This window comes from Desmodus rotundus, chromosome X (genome assembly GCF_022682495.2).
Source record: "Desmodus rotundus isolate HL8 chromosome X, HLdesRot8A.1, whole genome shotgun sequence".
Classification (NCBI taxonomy): Eukaryota; Metazoa; Chordata; class Mammalia; order Chiroptera; family Phyllostomidae; genus Desmodus; species Desmodus rotundus.
The window spans coordinates 97,038,642-97,055,493 of record NC_071400.1 but is presented as its reverse complement, the minus strand read 5'-3'; the positions used below and the strand labels follow the sequence as shown (position 1 = coordinate 97,055,493).

General features: G+C 39.2%; 1 protein-coding gene across 6 annotated transcripts in view; it reads right to left on the bottom strand.

Moving 5' to 3' along the window:
* The window catches only part of ARHGAP6 (Rho GTPase activating protein 6), a 441,720-nt gene that overhangs the window by 68,263 nt on the left and 356,605 nt on the right, over positions 1–16,852 (bottom strand). For all 6 annotated transcript variants that reach the window (XM_024569866.3, XM_045203283.2, XM_045203284.2 and 3 more), the window contains exon 2: positions 6,637–6,796. In XM_024569866.3, coding sequence (XP_024425634.2) covers positions 6,637–6,796 — 160 coding nt within the window. The remainder of the gene's footprint in view (positions 1–6,636; positions 6,797–16,852) is intronic.

Sequence of the window (16,852 nt, the reverse complement as noted above, 5' to 3'; positions counted from 1 at the left end):
ACTAATGTTTGAGTTCAGTCTTAAACAATGAGGTGCTACCCTTCTTGGGACCTTTTAATTTTTTTTAGTAGTCCCAGTAGTAACTTGTTTATTTAACAGTTTTCTAGATACATTTTGCCGATTAATTCTTGTTTAAAATATTTTTATTGTTGTTTAATTACAGTTGTCCCCATTTTCCCTCATTACTCTCTCCTACCCTACCCACCCCCACCTCTCACATTCAACTCCCTCCCCCCATTGTCTTTGTCCTTGGGTCCTTTATACATGTTCCTTAACGTGACCATTCCCCTTCTTTCCCCCATTGTCCCCCTCCTTCATCCCCTCTGGTTACTGTTGGTTTGTTCTTTATTTTCCTGCTGGGATTATACCCTAAGAGTCCTGAAACACCAGTTTAAAAGAACCTATGCATCCTTATGTTCATAGCAGTGTTATTTACAATAGCCAGGTGCCGGCAACAGCCTAAGTGCCCATCGGTAAATGAGTGGCTCAAAAAACTATGGTACATTTACACAATGGAATACTACACAGCAGAGAGAAAAGGTGCTCCTTCCCTTCACAACAGCATGGATGGAACTGGAGAATGTTATGCTAAGTGAAATAAGCCAGGCAGTGAAAGACAAATACCATATGATCTCACCTATAAGTGGATGGTAGTCAACAAAACAAACAAGCGAGCAAAATAGAACCAGAGACATGGTAACAAATGACCTTTGAATTTTGTTAGGGGTTTTCCCCAATAAGTCGCATGGTGACTACTTAGTCTAGAAAATCCTCTCTTATTCCAAGCCTCTGAATATTTTATTCCCAGTAATCCAACCCTTCAATAAGCAAGCATTTTATTGGAAAATATGAAAAAGGTGAGAAAATGACAAATTTGGGAGTGGACTGATAGTTTATTCAGTAGGGACTAGGGCTCAAGATTGTGACAAGTAAGAATTCTGGAAGAAAACAACCTACATGAAAAAAAAAATGGAAAACAAGGTATTCAATCCCAAACTGGCCTTATCATTCAGTCAACTCTGTGTGTGTGTGTGTGTGTGTGTGTATCCAAATTACATATATCATTTTAAAGAACTCTTACATGCCATAGACTGTTGGCTATTTAATCAAATCCATAGGTCAAAATTTTCACTTACATATCATCTTATCTTTAGCCGCTCTTTCATTAACCTTGATTGAAATAAAAGGCAGGTAGAAATATGGCTATTGAGTCATTTCTCTTGGTGTAAATCCCAATGACTTAAACATAGTTTTTCTATCCTGCTAGCACCTTGTGGGTTAGATTTTTTTCCAAATGTGTTTCCAGAGTGTCTATGTTTCTCAGGGTAGAAAACATTCGTGGTATTCTTAAGCAATACAGACATCTCTCCTTAGAGCTGAGGCTCCCTAAAGTACTTGTGAAATGTACTAATCCCCACAGTTTACGTGTTGAACTGGTGGTGAAATTATCAAAATTGTGGTCAGAAAATAAGAACATTCTGTGAGTCTCTTACTGTTGCAGAGGGAGTCAAATCCTGGAGGTCACCATGTTTCCCGCTACATTCAACACTAAGAAGCCTTTTCTGTTTTGTATAAATTACTTTGGCAAGGTAATTAGATCTGAAATGTTTCTTCAACAGAGAAACGTAGATTCTTGAATCTTAAACAAGTGTTTTTCTATTACAGAAAATCATTGATATATTTCCTTTGTTGAGCATGTCTCATTATTTTACCAAAATGTGAGGTAGGGAAGCTGATCACGTAGCTTGAATGCCATGGGCTTAAAAGCTCAACTATGGTTTTTCCATAACTACAGCTTGCTGTAATAACTGCTTATGATCAAATTATGCCCTAGAAGGATATTTTATGTGCTGTCACTTTTTCCACATTCAAGTGCTATGAGTTAAAAACAAACAAAAAACTGTAACTAGAAGCTCATATTCTAGTGGGACAAAGTTGCTGTTATCTTTTCCTAAGCGAGGAGCTAGTCTGTCTTTCCAGGCCCCTGAATTGGCATCTCTTATTGCACATTCCTTAAATCGAAAATGGTATTTTTGACTTAGAGTAGGTAGGCATTATATTTGCAAAGACAAAAGTTTCCAAATATCAGAGCAAGTAAAATAGTGTTTAGCCACTCATTTTCTTAAGCTATATTTCTTTCCTGGAGTATAAAGGAAAGAGAGCAGGTAAGAGAACAAAAAAGACAGAAATCACTTATCCCAAAGAAATACCTGGATTGTAAACTCAAGGAAATTCAACCCCAAATTGAGGGAATTTCATCATTAGTCATGTTAAAGCTAAAGCCCATAGTTCAAGTTGAAAAGGTAGAGTCAGACAAGGGCGTGTACACATGGTGTGATTTTTGGCCTAGGTAAGCAGGTAACGCTATCTACTTTCTTTTGACACATATGATTTTATACTGAACAAGTAAGAAGGGAATCAAATATCTGTAAATCATAGACTTTAAGCCTTGGTGGTTTTAGGTGTGGTAGGTAGAAGGAGGGGAAACTTGTGAATTGAGCAAAACAGGGGAGGGTCTGTGGCTATCGTTAAGGGGCAAGTGATCTGGTGATGGTGATGATGATAATATTAATGATAATGGTGATGGATAACTTCTATTGAGAGTATATAAGATGTCAGGAGGTGTTTTAAGCTCATCATGGTTATTACCTAATTTAAGCCTCATATGAACCCTATGAGACCATCAATCAAAGGTGGAAACTGGGCATGGGGTGAAGCAATAGGGAAAGCATTGAGACTATTTCAAAATCATTACTGGGGATATTGGGGAAAATGAGAGAAAGGTGATTGATGCTCTTTAGAGAGACAGGGAAGAGTGAAGGAAGGAGCTTAATTTTTAAGGAGAATATAGATGCATACATACACAAATTCACGCAGTTCCTCAATGATGTGCTGAGGGTCAGTGGGGTATTGGGCAGTTCTACATTCAAAGACAAATGAGATGTACCTTCACCCGATGGGAAATCACAGTTCTCTGAGGAGATCACAGAAAAGGTAACTGTGGATGCATCGAAGTACAACTAGCCCTGCAGGTCACGCAATAGAAACATCTGTTAAGGGCCTCTAAGCCCAGTGGTCTAACACTTTTTGATTACCTTATCTGGTACTTAGAGTGGAGTCAAGGATTTTTACTTCGGGTTTCAACTTCATTTTTATTTACACAAAAAAGCTTTAACAAAGAGGTCTAGCACATCACCTCTTCAACTGAACATTGCCAGCAAGAATAACATAGGAATAAGATAGTTATATTTTCTCTCTGGGGTTGTTATACAAACACCCAAGTTTAATTTCCTTGCCCACCAGGTTGCCCTTATTTTTTAAATCAACATTTAAATCACAAAGCAAAGACAGCTGCAGTGTTAGCCTACCAAAAATATCATTTTCTTGATTTCACTGAGTTGTTTACTTGAGTTTTACATTGCCTAAGGGACAATGGTGAGGGACCACTTTATAAGGAAGCCATATAATTGAGCAATTTTGAGGCGTCAGAGTACTTTTATTAGGCCATTGTCCACATTTTCTTAAACCATCAGCTATTCCTCATTCCACAATACTGTTTTCAAAATACATAAACAAAGCCTTTCTCAACTGTGATAGCAGAAATTAACTGAAGCAAGAGAGTGAAAAAGAACACTAAACAAAATACAAATATGTTCAGGTCCTTTGCCCAGGCAGATAACAGGGGAAAGAAGGGATAGGGTCGGCAAAGAACATGTATAAAAGACCCAAGGAGAAAACCAAAAGGGAGTAGGATTGAGGGTGGGGGGTGGGGGGGTGGGGCAGGGGAAAGCGGGGGTGGGACAATGGAGACAACTGTATTTGAACAACAACAATAATAAACAAACAAACAAACATGCATTTCCCTCCTATAGAATCAATGGGCTTCAAATACTGAGTTTACAATATAATGAGATTAAGCCACATTGCCTACACTAAACTGCTTTACTGATTGTGGCAGAAATCAGTCACTTTCTTTCATTTTACTTTAGTTCAGAGGTCAGCAAATTTTTCCTGTAAAGGAGACACTAAACATTTGAGATTTTGTGAAACATATGGGCTGTCACAACTCCTACACTCTGCCATTGTCACACGAAAGCAGCCACAGACGATGTGAACATGAATGAGCATGGCTGTATTGCAATAAGACTTTATTTACAAAAACAGAGGGTGAGCTGGATTTGAGCGGCAGGCCAGTTTGTTAACCCTTGCCTTAGACCATTTGTATTTAAATGCGATCAAAATAATATTAATTGAGCTTAACATACTACCTGATATGTAAATAATACTCTGTTTATGTGTTTTGAATAAATGAAAAGTTCATGCAGGCCATTAGGTGTTGCTTAATTTCTGAACCACGCTCTCCTCACTTGTTTCTCAGTCCCACCATTAAGGATGAGGCCAGTCACAGAGTAGAAAGACTGATCCAAGCGCGTATGCCAAGGGCAGCCTTGGACCATGTGGAGACATTCCATACCTCCGTGGGGCAATCTCAGACTCTCAGGAAACACTCTGTTGATAGATATAATCCCTCCCACCGAAAGGCCTCCTGATCAACTCTTAGGTGATGCCTGCTCGTTTCCATCCTGCCACACAATCCATTTTCTCTTCCGTAAGTAAAAAAAAAATTATAAAACAGTAGTTCCCATTTTGATAGAATATATTGAAATAATTCTTGTAGCATGAACATCTTTGAACATCTTAATAAAGCAAATCATTCCCTGAATGTGAAATACATAGTCTTAGAAGTAAGCAATGAAGACAGAACTCCCAGCAGACAACTTTTATAAAGCTGTCTATTTGGTAAAGGTTATGTATATAGTGGAATCTTTAAAAGCAGGAACAAAGAGAAACATCAAATTAACTGGATTTAAAAACAAAGCTACAAATATTTGTTTTGTGATATCTTGTCTGATGTGTATGCAATCAAGGTTTCACATAACTCTTTAGAGTCATCATTCCCTCCACTATAAATTGGGTCTGCCGACAACTTTTCCCTCCCTCCCTCCCTCCCTCCCTCCCTCCTTCCCTCCCTCCCTCCATCCCTCCCTCCCTCCCTTCCTTTGGAACTCAAAGAACATCTGCACTTGTGAAAGGGAGCTAGGACTCTTGGTCCCCACCTGGACCATGTTGTGAGTTAATGGGGAGGGGAAGGCAGCCCCTTGCTCTCATCTACCTCTTCCTTGTCCTCAACTCTCAAGACCTTTAGCAGAGTCCCAGATTCCAACTTAAAGGATAGAAGTGGCCCAAGAGTCACCATCCAATGAAAACTGTATGGTCAGTGTTTCTGTGCTATTCTTTCTGGTCAATAAAACAGAGCTTCTTACTGCAGAGGCAAACTACCCAAGCTCACACTTGGGGGGAGTGAGGGGACAAGTCTTCAAATCCTGGTCTTAAGACTACCAAGCAAGTGCCCTTTCCATGAGCCACAGATGAGCCAAGAAAACCACACCACCAGCATGGTTGTTGACAGACTGTGAGTTCATGTCCGTGTGTATAGCAAGGCTGCTCAACCACTGCACTTGGGACCTGACAATGCTTGTTGTGGGGGACTGTCCTGTATAGTGTAGGATATTTAACAGCATTTTGGCTGCTACCCAGTAGAACTCAGTTGCATCCTTCCCCAAGCCGTAACAACTAAAAGTGTTGCCAGACATTGCTAGATTTCACGTGGAGGTGGAGGGCAAAACCATCCCTGGTTGAGAACCACATATCTGTGTGTGTGTGTGTGTGTGTTTGTATGTGATGTGATTATCTTACAAATAAATATTCATGATTCATCCCCTCACCCTCTAGTAAAAGAAAACAAAGCAGAATTTCTACAGATACAGAAATCCTCCAAAGCAATCTTCTAGGTTTTGGATGCTTGTTATGCTTTTCCTGCTTTCCTTTAGATTTCAGGCACACTAGCCAATGTTGCTTGTTTTGACAGGTGTACTCTACTTGTATACCATCATAGCTTTTTATTCTATCTCCCATTACGTTTCTGCTATACACTAATACAAAATGTAAAGTACCCTCATAGAAGATGGTAGACATTCAGAAGCAGACTTTTTACAGATTGAAGGATTTTAAATGCATGCTTTTCGTCTTTACCAGAATCAGGACCTGTGTTTGTAAAAACATTAGACAGCAGGCCTGACTTGTCTCCAGGGTCATAGTGGTGAACCCCAATACAGACGTGCCGGGTGAAAGGCTGGAGAAAAATGAGTTAACATTGGTACGATCCCTGATTCACGGTTTGCACAAGGTCAAACGACAAGCTTCATAGGTTGTTAAAACATCTTTTTCAATTGATTATTTTGAAATCATGTTGAGATGGACAGGGTGTTTCTTCTAACCCTTTAAGTTGACCTTTCTGAAACTTCTAATTGGTTGTTGTGAAGCCGTGTAGACTGTTGAGATACACACAGCTTTCCTTTTGAATGCCCCACGATGACCTTCCCTTTAAGTCAATGTAAGTTGACATGTAAATGATCCCTTTTGAACATGTCTTTCAAATGGCCACCCAAGGATTAAGAAGCTATCGTTTCCTTCTTGTGTCACGTTGGGTGTGAGATGACTTTGTAGCTTATGGCTCTGAGAGAGCAGACATTTGATTTATTAGGCTCCCTGATGGAATGACAGACAGGGCCTTACCTTTGGGAATGGTGATCTGACAGCTCAGGTCACAGTCCTGCTGCAACTGATAAAAAGCCACTTCCTGCAACCTGGCTCGCTCCAGCTCTGAGAGACTCTGGATGGGGACTGACCTCAGACGCACGCTGCGGCCCGACATGCTGTTCCAGGTGAAATCACCCTGCGGACCAACGGGAAAAACAGCAAGAGTACACAGTTCATGAATATCTCACAAATCTCATCCTCTCTCTTAGTCAGTAATAAAGTTAAGCAAACTTCACCTTTCTGTTCCAAAATCGGCTCTCAATCCCTAATATCAAATCTACTCCTTGTTAACCATAGATTTTCTCAGTCAGTTGCAAACATCACAATCTCGAGCACATGCTGGGTCATCTGATCCCATGTAATGACGCATCCTAGGCCAAAGAAAACTATGTGGGAAGGTGCTTCGAGGGTCCTACATCCTGTCTTTTATGGAAACGTTTTGGCTTTGTACTCAGTAACAGGAAAAAATGTTGCTAATTGGCCATGATGCACACTAGATATAGCAGTGTGAATGTGTGCTGATAGGCTACAAGGTACCAGTGACTGCACCAAGGGATTTTTAGTTACACCCTCCAACAGCCTTATGAGGGGGTTGCCGCTTTTGACCCTATCTAATATACTATTTGCTAATGTAATAACATAATATAATAATATAATCTAGTACATTCATAATATAAAATATGTATTTATGATACATTATAAAATATGTATACAGATGCTCCTCAACTAACTATGGGATTACATCTCAATAAACCCATTGTAAGTTGAAAACATCATAAGTTTAATGCATTAAAAATGCATTTAATACACGTAACACACCAAAAATCATAGCTTTGCCTAGCCTACTTTAAAGAAGCTCAGAACACAATATCAAAAAAATGCTAGGCTGCTGTCATATTTGTTGACCTAAAGAAAATTCTTTCAGATCCAGTACATTTGGGATTTTTTCTTTCTTTTTTCCTTTTTCTTTTTTCTTTTTTGATAAAACTGAACTAAACACAAGTTTAGACAGTTAGGAGTTGGGGCCAGGGCCTTGGGTATACCCCTCACTCACACCCTTTAAGCTTAGGGCATCATGAGGTACAGTATCAGTGAATTGTTTCCTGCCCCCACCCCGCGCCAAATGGGGAGTTCCAAATGAATCCGTTACTTTTAAATGTGAAGTTTAGGTATCTAAGGGAGCCAACAGCTATTTGAGGTGGCAAAATGGAGTTGCATACTTATTATTCAAAAGTATTTAAAAATATGAGCTCTAATGGGCTCAATCATCTTTATTTAGCAGGGGTTGGCTATCTGTTTCTATAAAAGACCAGATAGTAAATTTTTCAGGCTTTTATGGGCCATGTGGTCTCTGTCAAAACTACTCAATTTTGCCTTTGTGGCATGAAAACAGCCATAGACAACTCATAAATGAATGAATATGGCAGTGTTCCAATAAAACTTTACTTACAAAAAAAGGTGGAGAGCTGAATTTGGCCAGTGGGCTGAAGTTTGCCAACCTCTGAATCATAGCTTATGACAGAAATAAACCAAGCCCTAGAAGACACATTTTATTTTTATTTACTATATCCTCCTGCTTAATTAATTCAAACAAAATTGAATAGGCACCTAATACAGGCTAAGAACAGTACTAGTTGGGACCATCAAAATGACAGCACGGTCCTTTCCTTAAGGAGTTAAACTTCGGTAAAAAGAATACATGCAATCAATCTATTACACACAGAGACTGTGATACTAGAAGTTAGTACCAAATGCAATGGGGTACCTGGGAGAAAAAGCTTTGGCATCTGTCTGGGGGAACAAGAAAGGTTATATAGACAAGGCAGTGTTTAAGTGGAGACCTGAAAGTTGAATAATATGGGTAGGGTTTTGCCCAGTGGAAATGCAAGGCTTTGGCCAGTGGAAATGCAACAGTGGAAAAAACAGTGGTTTCCAAGGCAAATGATTTCGAGAGAACAGGTTTGTTTTGGGAAATTACAAGGCTGGAAAGAGGAAAAGAGCAGGAGGCAAAGCCACATAGAATCCAGGGCCAGATCCTGGAGGGCTTTCTCTGCAGACATTGCAAAGTAGATTGGACTTTACTCAGTAGGTGATGGCTAGCCATCAAGCAATCTTCAGTGAGAGAGAAGCATGCTCAGAGTTACATATAGGAACGAACTGAAAGATTGGAAATGAATTTCTATAGGAATTGAGGGAGGGACCAAGTCAAAGATGAAGAAAAGATGCTGGGCTAGGTAAGATGATGATTTAAATTTGAACAGACAGGAAGATGCTCAGGCCACACAGATGCTTGGGGAGAAATTGGATGCAGGGGTTGAGTGGGAAAGAAATAATCTAGGATGACTCTTAAGTTTCTATCTTGAGCAACTGGGAGGATGGAACACTAATCACCAAGATAAGAAAGGGCAGAAGGGAACTAGGTTTTGTGGGGAAAGAAGAAAAATGTTCAAGTTTTGATATTCTTAAAATGATAATCATATTTTTAAAAATTTTTAAATTTCTATTTTTGATTTTAGAGAGAGGGGAAGCGGGGAGAAAGAGAGGAAGGGAAACATTGTTATGAGATGGAAACAGATTGGTTGCCTTCCATATGTGCCCCGACCAGGGAGCAAACCTGCATCCCAGCCATGTGCCCTGACCGGGAATGGAACCAGTGACCTTTTGGTTTGTGGAATGAACGCCAGGACAATAATCTTATTTTTAAAGGATAAATAAATATTTTTTAAAAGATAAATAAATAAATAAAATACATCCCCAAATTTGGCAAAACAGAACCTGGGCAGTTTACCTCTTTCCTGAGCCTTCTTCTCCCAACTAAAACAGTTCCAAACGCAATCAAGTAATATGTAGTTTTTGAAACAGTTTACAAATGACTACATACTTAGCATAACAAGGTGGAGTGTGATGCTGTAAATTTCTCTTAGTCCATTATATATCAGAGCTTGTGATTCTTAAGTTCGTAGATTTTTAAACTTTAGCAAATTTGGAGTTATTAGCAAAAGAGAGAAAGAGAGAAAAGAGAGAAAAAGAGAGAAAAAATGTCGGTCTATTTGTGATGACTTGAATGTACGGGGTTATTTTTTCCTAAGACTAGTTCTTGTAGTGGCTGATGGCTCAATAAAAGGCTACAGTCCAATCCCAGAGAGAGAAATGAGTGTGGTGCTTTCCTGAAAGCAGGGCAGCTGCATTAGTCACGCCTTGGAAGAATCATTTCAAAAAGGAGGTAATATTGTCTCCACAGACAATTGGTTCTTACCTAGGTTATCAAATAATAAACAAAGAGGGACCTCACAGGTCTCCAAAGATGGTAGCATATTAAATACAGTTTTGATTATGGGTAATAGACCAAGTTAACTCCTAATCCATTATATTTCACAAACTTGAATAAGTAAAACCTAAAGAATTCATACAGACCTGGAAGAGTTTAAATGGGCTGCTCCAGCTCATCCCCCTCCCAACCATCAGCCCTCTACAATCTCATTGTCTTTTGCTGCCTGCCATTCAACAGTGATGAATATATCAAATACTCTGCATTTTCTTCTGTGTCCCAGTTCTCACAATTTTAATAGGAATTTTAATAGGATTGTTTTCAAATTAAGTACATGCAATTTCAACAGGTTTTTAAAAGCCAAAATACATTCAGTCTATTAAGAAATTATAGAATTAACACAATCAACAAATAGACTAAAACCATATTCATTCAGAGTATCTTGGGATAAATTTAGGAGGTATCAGTGGCCACTATAAATGGCATAAAACAATATCCTCCATTTTTGTTTTTATCCTGAATGCGATATAGACATTTGTAGAATCAAGAGGCCTAATTTCAGAGCCAACTACAGGGTCAATGAATGTCACAGCACAATGGCTAGGAATAACTGAAAGCGTTATGTCTTCAAAGTTATGTTGCTTTTAAAACGTGATAATTTAGTGTTGATTCGTGATGAGTTACTTGGTCTAATGCATTCACCTTTCTAATTTCAATCCACACCATCCTTTAAAATGTATTTGTTTAAAGAGCCCTCCTCAAAACCTTCAACCAATCTCTATCCAAATTATCATAGGGTTTGAGTCAGTGTGCTCACAATTAAGAATTTAGAAACGTGCTTCTCTTTCTGCCTCATTACCTTTCTATTCAGGTAACTCCAACTGCCAAAGGAGCCCCCAGGTGTGGCTACCAGGGGACCACACAGATGGGTGTTGGGACAGTTACTGAGCAAATCCATGAAGTTTCACAACGCCTCAGTTGCCTCTTCCAAGAGTTCCCAGAGGCCAGGTTGCTTATGTGCTTAAAATATATTTGCCTTTATATTATGAAAATCGTCAAATATATGGAAAGGGATTAGACCAATGATCTCCCAGAGGTTCTGATTCCGTTTTTAGGCATGCAGTCGGGCATTCAGGTTCTCGGTGTCCTGATTCACTGTCCCATGCAGCCAGGATTGAGAACCACTGAGCTCAAGGGTTGATGAGATTTAGGTTTGAGTTCGTACCCCATCATTCAGTTTGGTTGTAGTAAATCTTCTGCTCCTAAAAAAAGAAGTTCAGGAAGTTCTCTACCACCAAGGAAAGATACAAATCCACCACAAGAAATAAGGTTATTTCTATGATAGTCATAATGGTGAAGACGCTACTTTCTGAAGGTAGCTTTAAGACACCCAGGAGTAAGCATGTCCTGCTTTTTTTTATTGAACAAATGTAGTGATGCCATAATCCTTACTCATTCACTCACCAATAGAAATGACTTAAACTTGACACTCAGAATCTAAAGTCTGTGCTTTTAGCTACTACAATATCCTTGATAGTGGTCATAAGCTTAAGAGATGCCCTTCAGCCTGCACTTTGCTCTGCAGAGGTAGAGAGAAGTACAGCATTGAGTTGCTAGATAGAAGATGTGGCAGATAGAATAATACCCCCCCGCTTCTAAAAGAGCTAAATCCTAATCCCCAAAACCTTAGAATATGTTACCTAATTTAGCAAAAGGAACTTTGTAGATGTGATTAAGTTAAGGGATCCTGAGACTGGAAGATTATTTTGGATTATGCAGATTGGTGCAACCTAATCCCAAGAGTCTTTCCAAGAGGAAGGCAGGGGTGGCAGAGTCAGGGAAGGAAATGTGACACCAAAAGCAGAAGGGGAAGAGAGAGAGAGAGATTGATTTGAAGATGTTAGGCTGCTAGGTTTAAAGATGGAGGAAGGAACCATGAGCCAAGAAATGCAGACAGCTTCCTTTTTTTTTTTTTTTTAAGATTTTATTTATTTACTTTTAGAGAGAGGGAAAGGGAGGGAGAAAGAGTCAGAAAGAAACATCAATGTGTGAGAGATACAGTGATCGGTTGCCTCTCACATGCCCGCTACTGGAGACCTGGCCTGAAACCCAGGCATGTGCTGGGAATTGAACTGGGGACCTTTTGGTTCTCAGGCTGGCACTCAATCCACTGAGCCACACCAGGCACAGCCAGGCAGCTTCTAAAAGGTGGAAAAGGCAAAGCACGGATTTCCCCCTAGAACTTCCAGAAGGAATAAAGCCTTTGATTTTATCCCAGTGAGACCCATGTCAGACTTCTGACCTCCAAAACTATAATGTATTCAAGTTGTGATGTTTTGTGGGGTTTTTTTTTTTTTTTTGGTAACTTGTTGCATCAGCAATAGGAAATTAACACAGAAGGAGAGGGAGGGATCATTAGAAAAGGAGGCTGGTGAGGTGAAGGGAATCGAGTTTAGATGAGGGGATGCTCCCAGACACTTCAAAAGGTAAGTCTTGGCCTCCCATCGGATCCTTATCTTCCTACTTCCTGGTGCTAAAGTGATGCTTTGCACTACAGGTACCACTGACAATGATTTGAGCTGGACAGGTTTGAAGATTGGAATTCTAGAAGCACTTTTCTCACAAAATAAAATTAGACAGTTACATATAGTAAATATTTTAGGGTTAGAGGTCATGTGGTCTCTGTTGCCACTACTCATCTCCGCCGATGAAGCACGAAAGCAGCCATGAATCATATGCAAACAAAAGGTCCAATAAAACTCTACTCCTGGACACTAAAATTCAAATCTCATATCATTTTTATGTTACAAGTATTATATCTTTTGATTTTTTCAACCATTTAAAATGTGAAAACCATTCTTAGGGGCCGGTCATACAAAACAGGCAGCAGGCTGGATCTGGCCCACTGGCTACAGTTTTGTTGACTCCTGATACAGAGATTAGGGTCATTTAGTATCATATTTCTAAATGGTTACACATATTTCTTTAGTATCTACTGCCGTGTGGCAGAGACCCAGTCCTAGGACCTTGCATCATAACCTACATATATTAGCAAAGTTCATGAGGGCTTGTCTGGTTTATTTACCTTGGTGTTCCTGTCTCTAAGACAGTACCTGGTACTTACTGTATTTTGCTGTATATAATGTGTACTTTTTGCCCAAATTTTAGAGGGAAAAATAAGGATGTGCATTATACATGATGGGTGATACCTCAAATACCTTGCATCTGATCTTGTGTTTTGTAATTATTTGTTACATAACATTTTTTGTACCATAATATGTTCAAAAATAAATGCTAAAATTCCTTTATAATACAAAAAAACAAGTATCTAAATATAAATAAATAAATCATTGAATTAAAAAAATTAAAGCAAAATATTTTTTTCTGAAAGTTTGGGCCAAAAATGTGGGTGTGCAGTATACATGGCAAAATACGGTAATTGTCACAGAATAAATATCAATCAAGGGACTAAATGAATTAGGTACATCACGAGTTCGATAAGAAGTTGAAAACTGACGAAGCTGTGTAATGTTGCATCTGTGTGGGAGAATGTCTTGTGGATTTGAATAAAATGCTAAGAAACAGTCTTTTAAAACAACCATTGTGGTAAGCCAATAAATGCCCGTGTAGGAGGGAAGAAAATAAATGCAATAATATTAGACCTAAGGAATAAGGAATCCATGACACCCGCACTCATCCATCAGACCTTGTATGAGCAGGACTAGGCATGAGCACAAAGGTTAACGCTGCCTTGTCACCCTCATGACATGGGCCACAAAGTCAGAAACAAGCGCCCGGAAGAGTGCCCCAGCCCACCAGCACACCCTACAATGCGGTTCTGGCTGTTTCTGAACTCTCAAATGTGTATTCCAGGCCAGCAATTTTCTGTGACTGTTTATCTCATAATCAGATGACTCATTTTAAGGCTCTCTGGATCTAGTGTTTTAAGTGGTCATCATAGGATTTTTTTAAAGACTGAAAGTGGATGATTTTGAATTTGTTTCAATTTCATAAATGTAAATGAAGTTGAAACTTACCCAATGTTTCTAGGTAGACTAAGGGCCCTTACAGTTGTAAAAATATCTTTTTATTCTGAAATACTATGAAACAACATTAATGAAGGGTAGCAATATGATACAGAAGGATATAGCGCACGGGGGAAATTTTGCCCTCTTGGAACGTTTGGCAATGTCTGGAGACATTTTTAGCTGTCGCGACTCTGGGAAGGGTGCTACTGGCATCTAGTGGGTAGAGGTCATCAATCTACTCAACACCCTATAATACACAGGACAGACACCCACAATAAAGAACCATCTGGCCCCCAATTTCCGTAGTGCAGAGGTTGAGACACCTTGACCCAAATTACATAGAACCACCTTAAAATGATGGTGTCAGGAGATATTAACAATCATTTATGAGTTTTATTTACCATCAAAGGCATGCACTATATATTCTTATGTATATTATGCATTGTTATGCATAATATTATGCATTGTTATGCATAATATTCTGTATATAATATAAAGCCATAGAAGTTATTTAAAACTGGCATTAAGAAACACAAATACCACAAACCAATTTAAAAGAAGCAAACTAAATAAAAAGTCTCCATATAATAGAATCTATATTAACTGGAGAACAAGTCACCAAAACCATTAACTAAAGAGGTTTTCTTTCCACCAGAAGTATATGTCTCTGTATTTAGAAAAAAAGAAGCAAAAGACAAACTCAAAAATCACAATCTAATATCTGTGATTTATTCCGAAAGGTCATTCTTTTGAGCTGAATTGCATCTTTCCAAACAGACTTGATTTTCCCATGAACAAAATTGATTGAAATAATTTTGGTTTTGGTTTCCCCCACATTGTTTTCTTATGTCCTTGAGACTAGTCTCTAATTGCAGCATCTCTTTAACCTCAACCGACTGTGAGTTTCCAAGGCCAAGGGAGCCAGCAAGGAGTGATGCAGGGCTGCTCAAAATATGGCTTGTAGACCTAGCTAGTTGATTCTTCTTAATTATGCAGGTTTCTGGGCTGTAAGGCAGATATACTAAATCAGGATCATAAGAAACGGGGCCCAAGCACCTTCATCAAAAAATCAGCATTGCTATATGATTCTTAGTTTTGGGCAATGAATGTTGAGACCCCCCTGGTATGATGGTAAGGACTTGGGTTTAAATAAATATGAGGTCTTTGGAAAGATCCAGAATATCTCTGAGTCCCAGTTTCCTCACAATAGGATGGAGCAAAGAAGAAGACAACTTTCAGGGTTGTAGTGACCATGAGACAATGCGAGTGAATCTTGTAGTGAAGCTTATTAGCTCCCAGCAAGCTCTAAATACATGGCAGCTTCAGTTATAATTAACATTAATGATCATTACCCTAAATTTGCATCCCCTTTTTAAACCTAGCAGTTTTAGTGACACCAAAAACTCTTCAGAAATGTGTGTTGAATTATTCATCATTAAATGACTCCACTATGCACAAGATGTCTTTTCTAGGTATTTAGAAGCCAGATGCTAAATTGTGGTTCTATATGGGTGAGAAGCAGAAGAATGGACCAGATCAGTAACTTAAGGCCTGAAAAATGGCATATCATTTAGATCAACCATGTCAGGGCCGAGTATCTTTGAATTGATATCTGCTGTGGCCAGTTGTCATTTATGGATAATTAGTACAGCCAGGGTTCCCAGATAATCACAATGGGTCGCCAAAGCATGGCACAAATTTCAATACCAGGCTCATAACCAACATTTCTGAAGGGCTGCCGAGTTCTTTATAATTCCAAAATAAACATATCACCAATGACAAGGAACGCCCCTCTTCATGAGCTTCGGGGCAAATCCAAGGGTATTTGCATAGCGGTCACATCCTTGTTTGGACTCTTAAAAGAGGTTCTTCCTTCATGAACTCAGCAGAATGACATTTGCTAATTCCTCCTTGCTTGATTCTTCAAGCCACTCCTCAACAGATCTTTAAGAAGATTTAACACATCTACATCCTATATAATTTTTATGTTTTATTCATCTATTCTGGTCTGTTTTTTAAAGCAGGACTTATAGAAAATTCTGAACAGTTGGTAGGTATGGCAGTCCATTTTTTCCTTTTGCCTTGGTATATTAACTATTCATTGCTACATGAAGAGTATCAAAATATGTCCCAGTAGCATGATGCAAAGGCACACCTCATTCATTCAATAAATATTTAATGAGCACTTTCTATGAGCCAGGCACTGTTCTAGGTCTTGGGGAATTCAAAACAAAGAGCCCTGACCTCATAGAGCTTTCAGGCTGGTGGAGGAAAGCGATGAGAAAGAAACATAACAGGTGAGTAAATTACATAGTAAGTACAAGATTCTAAGCCCTAGAGGGAAAAGAGGCAGTACAGCAGGGCGGTTTCCAGGGTGCCCTTACTGAGAACGTGATATTTGAATCAATCCTCATGGAAGTTAGGGAACAAGTCAGGCAGATTTCAGGAGATGAGCATCCCAGGCAGAGATGAGTTAACCCCCCAGTCAGTGGCGGGGTGGGGTGGGGTTGGGTAGTGGCTAAAAGTTGGCAAGCTAGGCTGCCTGTGTTTGAATCAAAGTTTTGCCACTTTCTAGCTGTGTGGCTTTTAGCAAGCTATTTTACCTCCCCATGTTTTGCTTTCCTAATCTACGAAATGGGGATGATGACAAGCCAGGGCTTGGCAAACTACTGCCTATGAGCCAAATGCTGTCTACTGATTGATTTTTTTATATAAAGTTTTATTACAACACAACCACATTCATTTAGGTATTGACTACAGAACTGAGTTTGGCAGAGACTTTTTGGCCTGCAAGGCTGAAAATATTTACTGTCTTGCCTTTTATAGAGAAAGTTTGCTGATCCTTAGACTAAACTAAAAGTAAAGGCACACCTATGATTAGGATTTGTCTTGTGGG